This window comes from Patagioenas fasciata, chromosome 35 (genome assembly GCF_037038585.1).
Source record: "Patagioenas fasciata isolate bPatFas1 chromosome 35, bPatFas1.hap1, whole genome shotgun sequence".
Taxonomy (NCBI): Eukaryota; Metazoa; Chordata; class Aves; order Columbiformes; family Columbidae; genus Patagioenas; species Patagioenas fasciata.
The window spans coordinates 3,473,965-3,493,646 of NC_092554.1; the positions used below are offsets into that span (position 1 = coordinate 3,473,965).

General features: G+C 64.9%; 3 protein-coding genes across 3 annotated transcripts; 1 reads left to right on the forward strand and 2 right to left on the reverse strand.

The window, feature by feature from the left end:
* Positions 1-609: 609 nt before the first annotated feature.
* On the reverse strand, positions 610-4,444 carry RPL18 (ribosomal protein L18). The gene is made up of 7 exons (XM_065859667.2): positions 4,292-4,444; positions 3,972-4,058; positions 3,791-3,898; positions 2,192-2,290; positions 1,991-2,114; positions 1,181-1,250; positions 610-715 (listed from the first exon to the last, which is right to left on the reverse strand). The coding sequence occupies exons 1-7, from the start codon at positions 4,292-4,294 to the stop codon at positions 640-642; spliced, it is 567 nt and encodes a 188-aa protein (XP_065715739.2). The 5' UTR covers positions 4,295-4,444; the 3' UTR covers positions 610-639.
* A 522-nt stretch (positions 4,445-4,966) lies between these two features.
* Positions 4,967-15,331, forward strand: SPHK2 (sphingosine kinase 2). The gene is made up of 7 exons (XM_071801066.1): positions 4,967-5,020; positions 5,911-6,324; positions 7,288-7,431; positions 8,991-9,085; positions 9,839-9,954; positions 12,418-13,530; positions 14,233-15,331. The coding sequence occupies exons 2-7, from the start codon at positions 5,928-5,930 to the stop codon at positions 14,822-14,824; spliced, it is 2,457 nt and encodes an 818-aa protein (XP_071657167.1). The 5' UTR covers positions 4,967-5,020; positions 5,911-5,927; the 3' UTR covers positions 14,825-15,331.
* Positions 15,332-17,023: 1,692 nt separating this feature from the next.
* On the reverse strand, positions 17,024-19,552 carry LOC136114288 (hepatic leukemia factor). The gene is made up of 2 exons (XM_065859628.2): positions 19,375-19,552; positions 17,024-18,061 (listed from the first exon to the last, which is right to left on the reverse strand). The coding sequence occupies exons 1-2, from the start codon at positions 19,417-19,419 to the stop codon at positions 17,846-17,848; spliced, it is 261 nt and encodes an 86-aa protein (XP_065715700.2). The 5' UTR covers positions 19,420-19,552; the 3' UTR covers positions 17,024-17,845.
* Positions 19,553-19,682: the final 130 nt, after the last annotated feature.

Here is a 19,682-nt window from a genome sequence, read left to right on the forward strand (position 1 = left end):
GGTCCCCAGTGACACTTGGGGGGGTCTGGGGGGGTCCCCATTGACACTCAGGGGGTTCAGGGGGTCCCCAGTGACACTCAGGGGGTTCAGAGGGTCCCCCACTGACACTTGGGGGGTTTGGTGGGGGTCCCCATTAACACTCAGGGGGGTTTGGTGACTTGGGGGGGTCCCCAATGACACTTGGGGGGTTTTGGGGGTCCCCAGTGACACTCAGGGGTCCCCCACTGACACTTGGGGGGTTTGGTGGGGTCCCCATTGACACTTGGGGGGTTTGATGGGGGTCCCCATTGACACTCGGGGGGGGGTTTGGTGACTTGAGGGGGTCCCCAGTGACACTCAGGGGGTTCAGGGGGTCCCCCACTGACACTTGGGGGGTTTGATGGGGGTCCCCATTGACACTCGGGGGGGGGTTTGGTGACTTGAGGGGGTCCCCAGTGACACTTGGGGGGTCTGGGGGGTCCCCATTGACACTCAGTGACTCAGGGGGTCCCCAGTGAGACGTGGAGGGTTTGGGGGGTCCCCATTGACACTCAGGGGATTTTGGGGGGGGTCCCCATTGACACTCAGGGGGTTCGGGGGGAATCCCCATTGACACTCAGTGACACTCGGTGACTCGGGGGGTCCCGTTTATTGGGGGGGTCAGTTCTTGTAGCCCCGGCTGGCGCGGCGCCCCCGCGCCCGCTCGAACTTCCGCCCCTTGGAGCGCACGTAGGGCCTGGGGGGGACACGGGGGGTCAGGGGGGGACCCCGAATTTGGGGTGACCCTCCTGACCCCAACACTCCCCCCTGCACCCCAAAAACCCCCCCAGGAACACCAGAATCAACCCCCCCAGAACCCCAATATCAACCCCCCATACACTCCATGGGGGGGAACCAAAATTTGGGGACCCCACCCAGGAGCCCCCACATCCCCCTGTGACCCCCCCCAGACACCCCAAAAACTGCCCCCTCCCCCCCATCCCCTAAAAAAGGACCCAGGCATCCAGACCCCTCCCAGCCCCCCCCAAATTTGACCCCCTCAATAATCAACCCCCACCAAATACTTGAATCCCCCCAAATATTTGCCCCCACCAGACACCCCAAAACCCCCAAACACTGAACCCCCTTCCCCAAATTGACCAAAACACCCCCCAAAATTCCCCCCCCTCCACAAGTGTCCCCAAATTGTCCCCCCCATTACTTGGTGTGACTGTGGGGGGTCCCCGGTGCTTTCCCAAAGTGCCGATAAACCTCCCGGGCCTTGCGGGGACCTGGGCGGGGGGACAACAAATTGGGGGGGTCCCCAAAAACAGGGGTGTGGGGGGCAGGAAAATGGGGGGGGGGGGGGGCAAAATAATTTGGTTTTGGGGTGAAAAATTGGGGGAATCAGGAAAATTGTGCAATGAGAAGGGACAATAAATTGGGGGGGATAATAAGTTCAGGGTCTGGGGGGATCAGGGGGCACCCAAAATTTTGGGGGGTCCCCCCAAAAGGGAGGAGAGCAGGGGGCTCCCAAAATATGTGGGGCATCTGAGGGGGTTTAAGGGGGTCTGGGGGGGTCCCAAGGGGTGGGGTGGTCCATGGGGATTTGGGGGGCCTGGGGAGGGGGTCCCCAAAATTTGGGGGTGTAACAAGGGGCTTAGGGTTCCCCAAAATTTGGGGGGTCCCAGAAATAGACAGGAGAGTGGGGGGGGTCCCTGGGGATAAGGGGGGGTCCTAAAAAAAAGGCAGGAGAGTGGGGGAGTCCATGGGGATTTGGGGGGCCTGGGGAGGGTGGGGGGTCCCCAAAATTTGGAGGTGTAACAAGGGGCTTGGGGGGGTCCCCAAAATTTGGGGGGACGCCAAGGGGCTTGGGGGAAGGGGGACCAGAAAAAGGTGGGAGAACAGGTGGGTCCCTGGGGATTTGGGGGGTCTGGGGGGGTCAGGAAGGTCTGGGGGGGCTCAGGGTGGGTTTGGGGGTGTCAGGGGGATCCCCATTTCCTGGGGGGCCCCGGGGGGTCGCAGCACCCACCGGACAGCAGGACGGTCCCTTTGCCCTTGGGGGTGGCCATGGCCAGTTGGTCGAAGGTCAGGATCGTCCCCCCCGCCCTGAGGATGCGGCTCCGGGCGCCTTGCGTCACCCGCAGGGCGCAAACCTGGGGGGGGGCACAAAGTAAGGGGGGGGGACACAAAATAGGGGGGTGGGGGGACCCCCAGACCCCCCCCGTGTCACCTTGAGCTTGGGGACGTCCTGGATCCGCACGTCGTCCGTCACCGTCCCCACCACCACGGCCGTTTTGTCCGCGCGCCCCGGCCGCTTCATCATGCGGATCTGGGGGGGGGGGACGCAAAATATTGGGGGGGGGCACCCATGGGTGCTCCCCACCCCCTTTCCAACCCCATTTTAGTGTCAAACCCCCCTGTTTCGGGTCTAAATCCTGTTAATTTGGGTCTAACTTGCAACGACTTGCACTGAAATCTTATTTTGGGGCGATGTTGGTACAAATCCCCCCCCCCCCAGCACCTATGGGTGCTGCCCCCCCCCCCCCCCAGGCTCCTTTGGGTCCAAACCCCTTTGATTTTAGATCCAAACCCCTCATTTTGGGGCCAAATGCTTTTATTTTGGACCGAATTCTTATTATTTTATACCCAAATCCCTGCATTTTAGACCCAAACCCTTTTATTTTAAACCCAAATCTCTTTATTTTGGACCCAACTCCTGACACTTTAAACCCAAATCCCGGTATTTTGGACCCAAACCTCATTATTCCGACCCAAATCTCCACATTTTAGACCCAAACCCTTTTATTTTAACCCCAAATCTCACCACTTTGGACCCAAATCCCATTAATTTGGACTCAAGCCTCAATATTTCAGACCCAGATCCTGATGTTTCGGACCCAAACCTCTGCATTTTAGACCCAAATCTCCACATTTTAGACTCCAACCCTTTTAACCCCAAATCCCACCGGTTTGGACCCAAATCCCCCTCCTTTTTGGGACACCCCCCCCCCTTTTGGGACCCAAACCCTTTTATTCCACACCCCAATCTCATTAATTTGGACCCAAATCCCCACATTTCAGACTCCAACCCTTTTATTTTAACCCCAAACCTCACCGGTTTGGACCCAAACCCCCATTCTTTTTGGACCCAAACCTGGTTTATTTTACACTTAAATCCTCACTCTTTTGGACCCAAATCCGGTTTATTTTACACTTAAATCCCCACCATTTTGGACCCAAACCCGGTTTATTTTACACTTAAATCCCCACCATTTTGAACCCAAACCCTCACCATTTTGGACCCAAATCCGGTTTATTTTACACTTAAATCCCCACCATTTTGGACCCAAACCTGGTTTATTTTACACTTAAATCCCCACCATTTTGGACCCAAACCCTCACCATTTTGGACCCAAATCCGGTTTATTTTACACGAAAACACTCCTTTTTCGGACCCAAATCCCGGTCCAATTTTAGACCCAAACCTCATTATTTTAGCCACAAATCTGGTTCATTTTACATTAAAATTCTCCTATTTCAGACCCAAACCTCACCGCTTTGGACCCAACTCCTGCTATTTCGGACCCAACTCCTGCTATTTCGGACCCAACTCCTGCTATTTCGGACCCAACTCCTGCTATTTCGGACCCAACTCCTGCTATTTCGGACCCAACTCCTGCTATTTCGGACCCAACTCCTGCTATTTCGGACCCAACTCCTGCTATTTCGGACCCAACTCCCGCTATTTCGACACCGAACCCCCCCAATTTTGGGTCCAAACCCCCTTTATTTTGGGTCCAAACCCCCCGATTTCGCTGCCCCCACTCACCATCCGCGACAGCGACAGCGGGGGCCGGTTGCTCCGGCTCATAAAAAGCCGCTTCAGAATCACTTTGTTGAAGGGCGCGTTGGTCCGGCGGGCCAGGAAGCGGTAGAGCTGCGGGGACACGGCGCTCAGCACCGGGGGGGCCCCGCTCTCCCACCCCCCCGCTCCTCCCGGGGTCTCCCACCTTAACGAGCAGCCGCAGGTAAATGTCCTGGCTCTTGGGTTCGCGGCGCCGAACCTTGCGGTCCCGGTTGTGGCGGATGTCGATGCCCTGGGCGGGAGAACGGCGGGAGCACCGCGGTTAGGCCGCCATCAGCCCGCGCCCGCCACCGGCGCCGCCACCGCGCAGCGGATCCGCCATCCCGCCCCGTTCTCGCCGCCATCGCGTCCCCCAGGCTCCCGCCGACGTCCCCCGGGGGCGGCGGCACCAGCGCGGCCGCGGTTCGGGGCGGATGGCGGCGGATTCCCGTCCCCCCCCCTCCCCACCCTGTAAGCCGGACCCACCATGGCGGCGGCGCCTGAAGAGAAGGAGCGCGGCCCGCGCGGGGGGTTATGGGGAAGCAGCGGGGACTTCCGGCGGAAGTGGAGGTGTGGGGCCGCTCTGCGCCGCGCCGCTCTGTGGTGCGGGAGGACTGCGGCGGGAAAACGGCTGTTAATCTAAAGGCTGAAGGACTTAAACGCTTAATTAGCGCTGTTAATCGGGTGAACCGGAGGGGGGCACCGGCTGGGCCCCGCCGCTGTGTTGCCGCGCACCGCGGCCGCGCCGCCCGCGGGTTTTTAATGGCAAAACGGGTCTTGCCCTCAGCCAAGATGGCCACCGCGGCCTCGCCCTCACGCCACCGTTGCCATGGCTCCGCCGCTCCTATTGGCTGACGCGCCGGCTTCCTCAAAGATGGCGGCCGGAGCGGCGGCGCCCACAAGAAAAATGGCGTCCCCGCGGCGCCCTCGCCCTCAACAAACATGGCGGAGCGCCGCGTGGGGCGGGGCCGGCACGGCGACGCCTCCCATTGGCTGCCAGCGGGGGCTCGGCACCGCGTGATTGGTGGGCTGGGCGGGAGGCGGGGAGCGCTTCCGGGGCGGGGGGCGCGCGGGGCGGCCCGTGCGCGGGGCGGCCGGTGCGGGACGAACGGGGCCACAACGGACCCGGGGGGACAAACGGACCCGGGGGGGACAGACGGACCGGGGGGGACACGGAGCGGGGGTCCCTCCCCGAGCCGGGGGGCCCATGACAAGGTGGGACAATGGGGGGGACAATGGGCGGTAACGGGGGTGGGAGTGGGGGGGGAACAGGCTTCGGGGGCGAGGTAGGCCGCGGTGGGGGGGGAAGATTGGGGGGGGACCCCGCTAATTGGGGGGGGGGGGGGGCACTAATTGGGTGGGGAGGGCATTAATTATGGGGGGACCACTAATTGTGGTGGGCGCTAATTGAGGGGGGGCAGCACTGATTAGTGGGGGACCCCATTAATAGAAGGGACACTAATTGGGGGGGGCACTAATTGGGGGGGACCCCACTAAGTGGGAGGGCACTAATTGGGGGGGGACACTACTAATTATGGGGGGTCCCTACTAATTAGGGGGCATCCCCACTAATAGAAAGGACACTAATTGGGGGGGGGTGGCATTAATTATGGGGGGGACCTTAGTAATTAAAGGGAGACTAATTGGGGGGGGACACACTAATTATGGGGGGTCCCCACTAATTGGGGGGGGCAGTAATTGGGGGGAGCGCTAGTGGGGGGGGCACTAATTATAGGGGGCACCTGACTAATTAAAGGGACAGCAATTGGGGGGAAGTCATTAATTATAGAGGGGAGCTCACTAATTAAAGGGACACTAATTGGGGGGGGCACTAATTATGGGGGGGACCTCACTAATTGGGAGGGCAGTAACTGTTGGGGGGGGGGGGCACCAATTATAGGGTGTCCCCACTAATAGAAAGGACACTAATTGGGGTGGGGGGGCACTAATTGAAGGGGCACTAATTGGGGGGGGGGGGGGTGGCATTGTTTATGGGGGGGTCCCCACTAATTGAAGGGACACTAATGAGAGGGTCCCTACTAATTATGGGGGGGGCGCCACTAATTGTGGTGCCCCCCCCCCTTATGTGATTTCCCCCCTCCCAGGTGCCCCTGCCCCCCCCATGGAGCAGCCGCTGCTCGAAGGCGACTTCGGGGGCCCCCCCACTTCGGGGCGCCCCCCCCGCTTCCAGCTGCGCTTGACCCCCACCCAACTGCACATCCGGGGGGGCCCCCCCCACAACCCGTTTTTCGGGGGGGGGTCCCTGCGCCTGGTGGACATCGTGGGCTGTCACACGTTCCGCTGCCCCCCCCGCCCCCACGCCGCCTTCTTCACCGTCTTCGCGTATCCCCCCCGGGGGGGGGGCGGGGCGGGGGCCCGCGGGGGGGGGCGGCGCCGCTGCGCCCCCACTTTTGGGGTGGACGGGGCCCCCCGGTACGAGGGGAACCGCGCGGTGGCCGAGCGCTGGGCCTCCACCATCCGCTGCCTCGTGCGGGGGGTCCCGCCGCCCCCCCATGACGGTGAGGAAATGGGGGGACCCCCCCCAAAACATGGGGGGGTGTGGGGGCCCCCCCTTAAAAAAAATAGGGGGTAATCATAGGGGGACCCCCATCTTTTCTTTATGGGACGTACTGGGGGGGGGGGGTGAATTTGGGATTGGGGGGCTGGGAATTGGGGAGGGGGGGTTGGAAATGGGGGGACCCCCCCCTAAAACATGGGGGGGTGTGGGGGCCCCCCCTTAGAAAAAATAGGGGGTAATAATAGGGGAACCGCCATCTTTTCTTTATGGGACGTACTGGGGGGGGGTGAATTTGGGATTGGGGGGGCTGGGAATTGGGGAGGGAGGGGTTGGAAATGGGGGGACCCCCCCCTAAAACTTGGGGGGGGTGGGGGGATAGGGGCCCCCCTTAGAAAGAATAGGGGGTAATAATAGGGGGACTCCCCCCATCTTCTTTATGGGACATAGTGGGGGGGTCTATGGGATTGGGGGGTCTGTGGGGTCAGGGGGTCTATGGGATTGGGGGGTCTGTGGGATTGGGGGGGGCTGTAGGATTGGGGGGGGCTGTAGGATGGGGGTTCTATGGGATTGGGGGGTCCATGGGATTGGGTGGGGGTCCATGGGATGGGGGGCTCTGTGGGGTCGGGGGGGGTCTGTAGGATGAGGGGGTCTATGGGATTGGGGGGGTCTATGGGATTGGGGGAGTCTGTAGGACTGGGGGGGGGGTCTGTGGGGTCAGGGGGGTCTATGGGATTGGGGGGCTCTGTAGGATTGGGGGGGGGTCGGGGGGGTCTGTGGGATTGGGGGGCTGTGTAGGATTGGGGGGGGGTCTATGGGATTGGGGGGGTCTATGGGATTGGGGGGGGGTCCATGGGATGGGGGGGGTCTGTGGGGTCGGGGGGGGCTGTGTAGGATTGGGGGGGTCTGTGTGGTCGGGGGGCTCTGTGGGCTCAGGGCCCCCCCGGTGACGTCGGGGTGTCCCCAGGGCCCCCCCCCGCGCTGCGGCGCCGCCGCCTCCTCCTGCTGCTCAACCCCTTCGGGGGCCGGGGCCGGGCCCTGAGCTGGTGCCAGAGCCACGTGCTGCCCATGCTCGGCGAGGCCGACATCGCCTTCAACCTGCTCCAGACAGGTCGGGGGCCGGGGGGGTCCTGGGGGGGGCCGGGGGGGGTCTGGGGGGGTCCGGGGGGGGTTGTTTGGGGGGTATTTGGGGGTTATTTGGGGGTTACAGGGGGTTATTTGGGGGTTACAGGGGGTTATTAGGGGGGTCCTGCCCATGCTCGGTGAGGCCGACATCGGCTTCAACCTGCTCCAGACAGGTCGGGGGCCGGGGGGGGCCCGGGGGGGGTCTGGGGGGGTCCGGGGGGCGTTGTTTGGGGGGTATTTGGGGGTTGTGTGGGGTTTTTGGGGGGTTATTTGGGGGTTACAGGGGGTTATTAGGGGGGTCCTGCCCATGCTCAGCGGGGCCGACATCGGCTTCAACCTGCTCAGACAGGCCTGGGGGCCGGGGGGCCGGGGGGGTTCTGGGGGGGGCTGTTTGGGGGGTATTTGGGGGTTGTTTGGGGTTTTTGGGGGTTACAGGGCGTTATTAGGGGGATCCTGCCCATGCTCGGTGAGGCTGACATTGGCTTCAACCTGCTCAGACAGGTCTGGGGGGTCCGGGGGGGTCCAGGGGGGGTTGTTTGGGGGGTATTTGGGGGTTATTTGGGGGTTTTGGGGTGTTATTTGGGGGTTACAGGGGGTTATTGGGGGGGTCCTGCCCATGCTCAGCGGGGCCGACATCGGCTTCAACCTGCTCAGACAGGTCTGGGGGGTCCGGGGGGGTCCTGGGGGGGTCACTGAGGGGTGGTTTGGGGGTTATTTGGGGTTTTGGGGAGTTATTTGGGGTTTTTGGGGGGTTATTTGGGGGGTTCTGCCCATGCTCAATGAGAGCGATATTGGGTTCAGCCATCTGCAGGCAGGTCTGGGGGGGCCCTGGGGCTTTGGAGGGGTCCTGGGGGGGTTCAGGGGTCCTGGGGGGGTCACTGAGGGGTTTTTGGGGGTCACTTGGGGTTTTTGGGGGGTTATTGGGGGTTTAGGGGGGTTATTGGGGGGTTTCGGGGGGTCCTGCCCGGCTCAATGAGGCCAATATTGGGTTCAGTTTATTGCAAATGGTATTGGGGGTTTGGGGGGTTATGGGGGTTTGGGGGGGTTATGGGGGTTTGGGGGGTTATGGGGGGGTCTGCGGGGGTTTGGGGTCCTGGGGGAGGTTGGGGGGTGCTGGGGGGGGTTGGGTGAATTTTGGGGCTGTTCTGGATCCATTTTGGGGCTGTTCTGGGTCCATTTTTGGGACTGGTTTGGGTCCATTTTGGGCTGGTTTGGGTCCATTTTTGGCCATTTTAGGTCAATTTTGGGCCGGTTTGGGTCCATTTTTGGCCGTTTTAGTTTCATTTTGGGTCGGTTTAGGTCCATTTTGGGTCATTTTAGGTCCATTTTGGGTCGTTTCAGGTCCATTTTGGGCTGGCCTGGGTCCATTTTGGGGTTGTTTTAGGTCCATTTTTGGGGTTGTTTTGTGTCCGTTTTGGGGTTGTTTAGGGGGGTTTTGGACCTGGGGGGTTTCGGGGGGTCCCGGGGGCGGTTTTTGGGGTCCCGGGGCAGGTTTTGGGGTGATTTTGGGGTGGTTTTGGGGTGCTGATGTGGTTCCCCCCCCAGAACGCAGGAACCACGCGCGGGACCTGGTGGCGACGCTGGCGCTGGAGCAGTGGGACGGGATCGTCACCGCGTCGGGGGACGGGCTCCTCCACGAGGTCAGGGACGCCCCGAACCCCCCCGGGCACCCCAAAACCCGCCCCAGGGACCCCCGGAGTCACCCCAAAAATGGGACCCCAAAGTGACCCCAAAAGTCACCCCAAAACCCACCCAAAATGACTTCAATCGCTCCCAGGAGTTCAGGGGGACCCAGGCATTTGGGAGGGACTCAGGCGTCCGGGGCGGACCCAGGTGTCCGAGAGGGGACCCAGGCGTTTGGGAGGGACCCAGGTGTCCGGGAGGGACCCAGGTGTCCAGGGGAGACTCAGGATTTCAGGAAGGGACCCAGGTGTTCGGGAGGGACCCAGGCGTCCGGGAGGGGACCCAGCAGTTCAGGAGGGACCCTGGGGTTTGGGAGGGACTCAGGCGTCCAGGGGGGGACCCAGGCGTCTGTGAGGGGACCCAGGCGTCCGGGTGGGACCCTGGTGTCCGGGGGGGGACCCAGGCGTCCGGGGAGGGACCCAGGCATCCGGGGGGGGACCCAGGCGTTCGGGGAGGGATCCCAGCATCCGAGGGGGGGCCCAGGAGTTTGGGAGGGACCTAAGTGTTCTGGAGGGACCCAGGAGTTCAGGGGGTGACCCAGGCATCCAGGGGGGGACCCAGGCGTCCGGGGGGGACCCAGGCGTCCGGGGGGGGACCCAGGTGTCCGGGTGGGGACCCCGGCGTCCGGGGGGGACCCAGGCGTCCGGGGGGGGACCCAGGCGTCCGGGGGGGACCCCGGCGTCCGGGCGAGCCCGTGTCGGTGCCCGCAGGTGGTGAATGGGCTCCTGCGGCGCCCGGACTGGGAGGCGGCGCTGGGGACGCCCCTGGGGGTGCTGCCCTGCGGCTCCGGCAACGCGCTGGCGGCCACGCTCAACTGCCACGCCGGGTAGGGACACGGGACACGGGGACACGGGGACACGGGGACACTGCCACGCCGGGTAGGGACACGGGACAGCAATGGGGACATGGGGACATGGGGACACGGGACATGGGGACACTGCCGCGCCGGGTAGGGACACGGGACACGGGGACACGGGGACACGGGGACACTGCCACGCCGGGTAGGGACACGGGACAGCAATGGGGACATGGGGACACGGGACACGGGGACACGGGACATGGGGACATGGGGACACTGCCACGGCGGGTAGGGACACGGGACAGCAATGGGGACACGGGACATGGGGACACGGGACATGGAGACATGGGAACACTGCCGCGCCGAGTAGGGACACGGGGACAGCAATGGGGACATGGGGACATGGGGACATGGGGACACTGCCACGCTGGGTAGGGACATGGGACATGGGGACACGGGACACGGGGACATGGGGACATGGGGACATGGGGACACTGCCACGCTGGGTAGGGACATGGGGACAGCAATGGGGACATGGGGACACGGGACACGGGGACATGGGGACACTGCCACGCTGGGTAGGGACACGGGGACAGCAATGGGGACACGGGGACACGGGGACATGGGGACATGGGGACATGGGGACACTGCCACGCTGGGTAGGGACACGGGGACAGCAATGGGGACATGGGGACACGGGACACGGGGACATGGGGACACTGCCACGCTGGGTAGGGACATGGGACATGGGGACACGGGACACGGGGACACGGGGACACTGCCATACTGGGTAGGGACATGGGACGTGGGAGACACGGGACATGGGACACGGGGACACTGGCACGCCGGGTAGGGACATGGGGACAGCAATGGGGACATGGGGACACTGCCGCACCAGGTAGGGGACATGGGGACACGGGGACACTGCCGTGCCGAGTAGGGACACGGGACATGGGGACACGGGGACACTGCCATGCCAGGTAGGGACATGGGACATGGAGACACGGGAAATGGGACATGGGGACATGGGGACACGGGAACACTGCCACGCCAGGTAGGGACATGGGACATGGGGACACGGGACATGGGACATGGGGACACGGGGACAGGGGGACACGGGGACACTGCCGTGCCAGGTAGGGACATGGGACATGGGGACACGGGACATGGGGACACTGCCGCGCCGGGTAGGGACACTGGGGACAGCAATGGGGACACTGCCACGCTGGGTAGGGACATGGAGACAGGGGACATGGGGACACGGGGACACTGCCACTCTGGGTAGGGACAGCAATGGGGACATTGGGGACATGGGGACAGCAACGGGGACATGGGGACATCAGTGGGGACAGGGGGACACAGGGGGACATGGGGACACTGGCATGCAGGGTAGGGTCCGTCTGTCTGTCCGCAGGCTGTCCCCCTGTCCCTGACCGTCCGTGTGTCTGTCCGCAGGCCGTCCCCATGTCTCTGAGTGTCCGTGTGTCTGTCTGCAGGCTGTCCCCATGTCCCCCTGTCCCTGACCGTCTGTCCGTGTGTCCGTGTGTCTGTCCGCAGGCTGTCCCCCTGTCCCTGACCGTCTGTCCGTCTGTCTGTCCGTGTGTCCGCAGGCTGTCCCCATGTCCCTGACCGTCCGTCTGTCTGTCCGCAGGCTGTCCCCATGTCCCTGACCGTCCGTCTGTCTGTCCGCAGGCTGTCCCCCTGTCCCTGACTGTCTGTCTGTCTGTCCGTGTGTCCGCAGGCTGTCCCCCTGTCCCTGACCGTCCGTCTGTCTGTCCGCAGGCTGTCCCCCTGTCCCTGACCGTCCGTCTGTCTGTCCGCAGGCTGTCCCCATGTCCCTGACTGTCTGTCTGTCTGTCCGTGTGTCCGCAGGCTGTCCCCCTGTCCCTGACCGTCCGTGTGTCCGTCTGTCTGTCCGCAGGCTGTCCCCCTGTCCCTGACCATCTGTCTGTCCGTGTGTCCGCAGGCTGTCCCCATGTCCCCCTGTCCCTGACTGTCCGTGTGTCTGTCCGTGTGTCCGCAGGCTGTCCCCCTGTCCCTGACCGTCCGTGTGTCTGTCCGTCTGTCCGCAGGCTGTCCCCGGCGCTGGGTGTCCCCCTGCTGCAGAACCTGAGTGTCCTGCTGTCCCCCTGTCCCTGACCGTCTGTCTGTCCGTGTGTCCGCAGGCTGTCCCCATGTCCCCCTGTCCCTGACCGTCCGTCTGTCTGTCCGCAGGCTGTCCCCGGCGCTGGGCGTGCCCCTGCTGCAGAACCTGAGTGTCCTGCTGTCCCCCTGTCCCTGACCGTCCATGTGTCTGTCCGCAGGCTGTCCCCCTGTCCCTGACCGTCCGTGTGTCTGTCCGTGTGTCCGCAGGCTGTCCCCAGCGCTGGGCGTGCCCCTGCTGCAGAACCTGAGTGTCCTGCTGTCCCCCTGTCCCTGACCGTCCATGTGTCTGTCCGCAGGCTGTCCCCCTGTCCCTGACCGTCCGTGTGTCTGTCCGTGTGTCCGCAGGCTGTCCCCGGCGCTGGGCGTGCCCCTGCTGCAGAACCTGGCCGTGCTGCTGTGCCACGCGGCGCCGGCCCCGCTGGACCTGCTCTCGGTGACCACGGCGTCGGGCGCGCGCGTGGGCGCCCTGCTGGGCGTGGCCTGGGGCCTGGTGGCCGACGTGGACGTGGTGACCGAGCGGCTGCGGGCGCTGGGCCCCGCGCGCTTCCTGCTGGGCGCCGTCACCCGCCTGCTCACCATGACCACCTACCGGGGACGCCTGTCCTACCTGCCCGCCCTGCCCGGGCGCGGCCGCGGGGACCGCGGGGCCATCGGCGGCGCCACCCGCGCCGTCACCCGCAGCCTCACCTGCGACGGCATCTGCGGCGTCACCCCCGATGGCACCCGCGATGGCACTGGCAACGGTGATGGCACCAGCGGCGTCACCCGCAGCGTCACCTGCGACGGCATCTGCGGCGTCACCCGCGATGGCACCCACGATGGCACTGGCAACGGTGATGGCACCCACAGCGTCACCCATAGTGTCACCCACAGCGTCACCCGCAGCGTCACCTGCGACGGCATCTGCGGCGTCACCCGCAATGGCACCCGCGGTGGCACTGGCAACAGTGATGGCACCAGCGGTGTCACCGACAGCGTCACCCGCAGCGTCACCTGCGACGGCATCTGCGGTGTCACCCGCGATGGCACTGACAATGGTGATGGCACCAGTGATGTCACCCATGGTGTCACCCGCAGCGTCACCCACGATGGCATCTGCGGCGTCACCCGCAATGGCACCAGTGGCATCACCTGTGGTGTCACCAGCAATGTCACCCGCAGCGTCACCTGTGATGGCATCTGCAGCATCACCCGCGATGGCACCAGCGACAGCACCTGCGGTGTCACCAGCAATGTCACCCACGGCGTCACCCGCAGCGTCACCTGCGATGGCATCTGCAGCATCACCCATGATGGCACCCACGGTGTCACCCACGATGGGACAGACAGTGTCACCTGTGGTGTCACCCACGATGGCACCAGGGACATCACCCACGGTGTCACCAAGGTCCCGCTGCCACGCGCCGTGTCCGACCTGGGGCTGAGCCGGGGGGGACGGGACCCTGGGGACAATCCTGGGTCTGGGGACAATCCTGGGTCTGGGGACAGTTTGAGGTTTGGGGACAATTCTGGACTTGGGGACAGTTCTGAGCTTGGGGACAGTTTTGGGTTTGGGGACAAACCTGAGCCTGGTGACAACTCAGACTTAGGGGACAACCCTGGGCTTGGGGACACCCCCAGTGCCAAGGCCACCAACCCCCCCGGTGTCACCTCCACCCCTGGGGACACCCCAAGACCTGATGTCCCCAACCCCCCCAGTGTCCCCTTGACCCCTGGTGCCCCCCCCAGTTCCACCACCCCCAAGGTCCCCAGTGTCACCTCAGCCCTTGGGGACACCCCCAGTGCTGCTGTCCCCAACCCCCCCAGTGTCACCTTGACCCCTGGTGACCCCCCCAGTGCCAAGGCCACCAACCCCCCTGATGTCCCCTCCACCCCTGGGGACACCCCAAGACCTGATGTCCCCAACCCGCACAGTGTCCCCTCGACCCCTGGTGACCCCCTCAGTTCCACCACCCTCAAGGTCCCCAGTGTCACCTCAGCCCTTGGGGACACCCCCAGTGCTGCTGTCCCCAACCCCCCCAGTGTCACCTTGACCCCTGGTGACCCCCCCAGTGCCAAGGCCACCAACCCCCCTGATGTCCCCTCCACCCCTGGGGACACCCCAAGACCTGATGTCCCCAACCCGCACAGTGTCCCCTCGACCCCTGGTGACCCCCTCAGTTCCACCACCCTCAAGGTCCCCAGTGTCCCCTCAACCCCTGGTGCCCCCCCCAGTTCCACCATCCCCAGTGTCCCCTCCATCCCTGGGGACACCCCAAGACCTGACGTCCCCAACCCCCCCAGCGTCCCGTTGTCCCCTGGTGCCCCCCCCATCTCCAAGGCCACCCCGCCCCCCGTTTCCCCCCCCGGTGGCCCCATAGACGACCTCCTGCCCCCCCTGGACGCGCCGGTGCCCCCGGGCTGGGTGACGCTGGAGGGCGACTTCGTGCTGGTGCTGGCGCTGTCCCTGTCCCACCTGGGGGCCGAGCTGGTGGCCGCCCCCCGCGCGGCCCCCCAGGACGGGCTCATCCACCTGTGCTACGCGCGGGGGGGGGTGACGCGGGGGGCGCTGCTGCGGGTGCTGCTGGCGGGGGGAGGGGACGGCGCCGGCGTCCCCCGGGGCGTCACCCGCGTCCCCGCCCGCGCCTTCCGCATCGAGCCCCTCACCCCCCGCGGGGTCCTCACCGTGGACGGCGAGCGCGTGGAGTACGGGCCCGTGCAGGGGCAGATCCACGCGGGGGCCGCCAGGCTGCTGTCACCTCCCCCGCCGTAGTGTCCCCAAGGGTCCCCAGGGGTCCCCAAGGTGATAGGGGACATGGGAACTGAAGGGGACAGGGGACACAGGACGGGCCGGTGCAGGGCAGATCCACACGGGGGCGGCCAGGCTGTTGTCACCTCCCCCGCCGTAGTGTCCCCAAGGGTCCCCAAGTGTCCCCAGGGGTCCCTGAGGTTATAGGGACACGGGAACTGAAGGGGACAGGGGACACAGGATGAGTCCATCCAGGGGCAGATCCACGTGGGGGTGGCCAGGCTGTTGTCACCTCCCCCGCCGTAGTGTCCCCAAGGGTCCCCAAGTGTCCCCAAGGGTCCCCAAGGTGATAGGGGACACAGGACGGGCCGGTGCAGGGGCAGATCCACGTGGGGGCGGCCAGGCTGTTGTCACCTCCCCCGCCGTAGTGTCCCCAAGGGTCCCCAAGTGTCCCCAAGGGTCCCCGAGGCGATAGGGGACACCCCAAGGGACATGGAGACCAAAGGGAACAGGGGACAAGGGGACACAGGCCAGGCCCGTGCAGGGGCAGATCCACGTGGGGACGGCCAGGCTGTTGTCACCTCCCCCGCCGTAGTGTCCCCAAGTGTCCCCAGGGGTCCCTGAGGTTATAGGGACACGGGAACTGAAAGGGACAGGGGACACAGGATGAGTCCATCCAGGGGCAGATCCACATGGGGGTGGCCAGGCTGTTGTCACCTCCCCCGCCGTAGTGTCCCCAAGTGTCCCCAAGGGTCCCCGAGGCGATAGGGGACACCCCAAGGGACACAGGAACTCAAGGGGATGTGGGACACAGGGAATGGAGCCACGGGGTGGTGACACCTCTGTTGTCACCTCCCTCCTGTGACAATGTCCCCACGGGGATGGGGACACCCCAAGGGCCAGGGGGATATGGGGACCAATGACAGGGTGTCCCCAAGTGTCCCTGAGTGTCCCCAAGGTGATAGGAGACACCTCAAGGGACACAGGAACTAAAGGGGACAGGGGGGACATGGCATAGAGCCACGGGGTGGTGACACAACTACTGTCACCTCCCACCCATGACAATGTCCCCAAGGGTCCCTGAGTGTCCCCAAGGGGATGGGGACACCCCAAGGGACAAGGGGCACACGGGATAGAGCCACGGGGTGGTGACACCTCTGTTGTCACCTCCCCCTGTGACAATGTCCCCAAGGGGATGGGGACACCCCAAGGGCCAGGGGGATATGGGGACCAATGACAGGGTGTCCCCAAGTGTCCCTGAGTGTCCCCAAGTGACCCCCATGGTGACACATTCCCCACAGGCTCCCATCACCCCCCCCATGTCCCCAAGTGTCCCCAAGGTGACACTGAGACCCCCCAAACTGGAAGGGACCCAGGCGTCCGGGGCGGGGGAGTGGAGACACCCGGACGCCTGGGTCCCCTGCGGGGTGGGGGGAGGGGCACGGCGGCGTCCCCTCCCCCGCTCAATAAACCCCCTCCCAGTCGCTCCCAGTTCGGCCCAGTTGGGGTGCCCCGATTCGCTTTATTCTGTACAAAGGCCCCTCCCCCACCCCCAAAACCCGCGGGGGGGGAGGGGCGGAGCAATAAAGTGGTCAAAGTGCAAAGGGGGGATGGGGGGGGAAGGGACCCAGGCGTCCGGGGGTGCCCCTCCCCCCCCCAGTGGCGTTACTGGCCTGAACTGGAAATGGGGCACTGGGAGGGGTGGGGGAGGGGGCCCCGGACGCCTGGGTCCCCCCCGCGTTGTGCTTTAAACTCGGGAATAAATATTTACACGGGAGTGGGGACCCAGGCGTCCGGGGGGGACCCAGGCATCCGGGGGGACCCAGGTGCCCAGGGAGGGACCCAGGTGTCCGGGGGGGCCCAGGCGTCCGGGGGGGACCCAGGCGTCCGGGGGTCTCAGTCCTGTTCTTCCCCCATCAGTTGGTGGTGGATCCAGATCCTGGTTCTAGAGCCGGTTCTAGAGCAGGTGGAGGGATCCGGGGCCCGATCCTGGGGCCGGATCCCAGTGTCTTTGTCACCAGATCCCAGCACTGGATCCCATGACTGGATCTTGTCCCCAATGTCCCCAAAGGTCCCAGTAGTGCACTGGGGTCACTGGGAATCGCACCAGATCTCGGGGATCCCGTGGGGGATCTGGGACATCCCGGTGTCCCCAGTGTCACCACGCTCAGAACTGCACCAGGTCCTGGGGGTCCCACAGGGATCGGTGACACCCCAGTGTCCCCAGATGTCCCCATGCTGGTCCCGGTACCGCACTGGGGTCAATTGGAACCACACCAGGTCCTGGGGGTCCCACAGGGGACCGGTGACATCCCGCTGTCCCCAGATGTCACCGTGGTGGTCCCGGTACCACAGCAGGTCCTGGGGGTCCCACGGCAGATTGGTGATGTCCCAGTGTCCCCAAAGTCCCCGTTGTCCCTAGAAGTCCCCAAGCTGGTCTGGGTACCATGCCAGGTCCTGGGGGTCCCACAGGGGACTGGTGACGTCCCGCTGTCCCCAGATGTCCCCGTGGCGGTCCCGGTACCGCACTGGGGTCAATTGGAACCGCAGCAGGTCCTGTGGGTCCCACAGCAGATCGGTGACGTCCCGCTGTCCCCGCTGTCCCCGCTGTCCCCGCTGTCCCCGCTGTGTGTCCCTCGATGTCCCCGTGGCGGTCCCGGTACCGCACTGGGGTCAATTGGAACCGCACCAGGTCCTGGGGGTCCCATAGGGGACTGGTGACATCCCGGTGTCCCCAGATGTCCCTGCTGTGTGTCCCCAGATGTCCCCGTGGCGGTCCCGGTACCGCACCAGGTCCTGGGGGTCCCACAGGGGACTGGTGACATCCCGGTGTCCCCAGATGTCCCTGCTGTGTGTCCCCAGATGTCCCCGTGGCGGTCCCGGTACTGCACCAGGTCCTGGGGGTCCCACAGGGGACTGGTGACATCCCGCTGTCCCCAGATGTCCCCGTGGCGGTCCCGGTACCGCAGCAGGTCCTGTGGGTCCCACGGCAGATCGGTGACGTCCCGCTGTCCCCGCTGTCCCCGCTGTCCCCGCTGTGTGTCCCTAGATGTCCCCGTGGCGGTCCCGGTACCGCGCCAGCGTCCCGCGCAGCCGGGCCAGGTCCCCGCGCGCGGCCGCCACCTCGGAGCGCAGCGCCGCGTTCTCGCGCTCCAGCAGCGCCGCGCGCGCCGCCAGCTGGTTCTCCTTGAGCCGCCGCAGCTCCCGCGAGCGCCGCGCCGCCGCGTTGTTCCGGGAGCGCCGCGACCAGTACTGCGCGTCCTGGGGACACGGGGACGCGTCAGGGACATGGGGGACACATTAGGGACATGGGGGACACGTTAGGGACATGGGGGACATCAGAGACACGTCAGGGACACGGGGACACAGGGACCCGCGTTGTTCCGGGAGCGCCGCGACCAGTACTGCGCGTCCTGGGGACACGGGGACGCGTCAGGGACATGGGGGACACGTCAGGGACATGGGGGACACGTTAGGGACATTGGGGACACGTTAGGGACATGGGGGACACGTTAGGGACACAGGGACCCGCGTTGTTCCGGGAGCGCCGCGACCAGTGCTGCGTGTCCTGGGGACATTGGGGACACGTCAGGGACATGGGGACATGTCAGGGACATGGGGACACGTCAGGGACATGGGGACAGCAGAGACATGGGGGACATTGGGGACACGGGGACACAGGGACCCGCATTGTTCCGGGACTGCTGTGACCAGTACTGCGCGTCCTGGGGACATTGGGGACACGTCAGGGACATGGGGGACATCAGAGACACGTTAGGGACATTGGGGACGTGGGGACACAGGGACCTGCGTTGTTCCCGGACCGCTGTGACAAGTACTGCGTGTCCTGGGGACACAGGGACATGGGGACATCAGAGAGACATCGGAGACACTGGGACATCAGAGACATTGGGGACACTGGGACATCAGAAACACAGGGACAGGTCAGGGACATCAGAGACATGGGGACACGTCAGGGACATGGGGACATCAGAGACATGGGGGACATTGGGGACATCAGAGACACATCAGGGACACGGGGACACCAGAGACACGTCAGGGACATGGGGACACGTCAGGGACATGGGGACATCAGAGACACGTTAGGGACATGGGGACACGTCAGGGACACGGGGACACCAGAGACACGTCAGGGACATGGGGACACGTCAGGGACATGGGGACATCAGAGACACGTTAGGGACATGGGGACCAGTACTGCGCGTCCTGGGGACACTGGGACATGTCGGGGACATTGGGGACATGGGGATACAGGGACCCGCATTGCTATGGGGACAGGGACAAGGGACATTGGGGACACCAGAGATCTATTGGGGACACCACAGGGGACACACTGGGATGTCACAGACAGGGGGACAAGGGACATGGGGACATTGGGGACACACGGACATGGGAGTGACGGGGGGATCAGGACACGGGGGACACGCAGACACCCGGACGCCTGGGTCCCTCCGGAACTCCTGGGTCCCTCCCCCCCCAATCCCTGCCCCTCCCCCAATATAAGGGTGCCCCCCCCCCCCCCCCATTTTCGGGGTCCCCGTCCCCAGCGTCACCTTCTGCTCCTCGGGGACCAGAACCTTCCGGGCCTTGCGCGCCATTGGCTGCGGCCGCAGCTCCTCCGGGGGGAAGCGCAGGCGCCGGGGGGGGCCCGGGGGGGGCGCCCCTCCCCCCCCTGCCCCTCCCCCCGCCGGCGGCGCCTCCAGGGGGGGAGGGGACGGAGCCCGGGGGGGGGCTGGGAGAGAGGGGGGAGGGTCAGGGAGGGGCAGGGACCCCCCATGGGGTGACCCCCGAACTCCTGGGTCCCTCCCGAACTCCTGGGTCCCCCCCGAACTCCTGGGTCCCCCCCTGAACTCCTGGGTCC

Coding starts and splice junctions, on each gene's coding strand:
- RPL18 (XM_065859667.2), bottom strand. Junction 3,899..3,971: donor ACCTGCGGCTGCTCGTTAAG/GTGGGAGACCCC, acceptor GTGTCCCCGCAG/CTCTACCGCTTCCTGGCCCG. Junction 2,291..3,790: donor CGCTGTCGCTGTCGCGGATG/GTGAGTGGGGGC, acceptor CCCCCCCCCCAG/ATCCGCATGATGAAGCGGCC.
- SPHK2 (XM_071801066.1), top strand. CDS start 5,928: ATGGAGCAGCCGCTGCTCGAAGGCGACTTCGGGGGCCCCCCCACTTCG. Junction 7,432..8,990: donor CTTCAACCTGCTCCAGACAG/GTCGGGGGCCGG, acceptor TTCCCCCCCCAG/AACGCAGGAACCACGCGCGG. Junction 9,955..12,417: donor ACGCTCAACTGCCACGCCGG/GTAGGGACACGG, acceptor GTGTGTCCGCAG/GCTGTCCCCGGCGCTGGGCG.
- LOC136114288 (XM_065859628.2), bottom strand. CDS start 19,419: ATGGCGCGCAAGGCCCGGAAGGTTCTGGTCCCCGAGGAGCAGAAG. Junction 18,062..19,374: donor TGGTCCCCGAGGAGCAGAAG/GTGACGCTGGGG, acceptor CCGTGTCCCCAG/GACGCGCAGTACTGGTCGCG.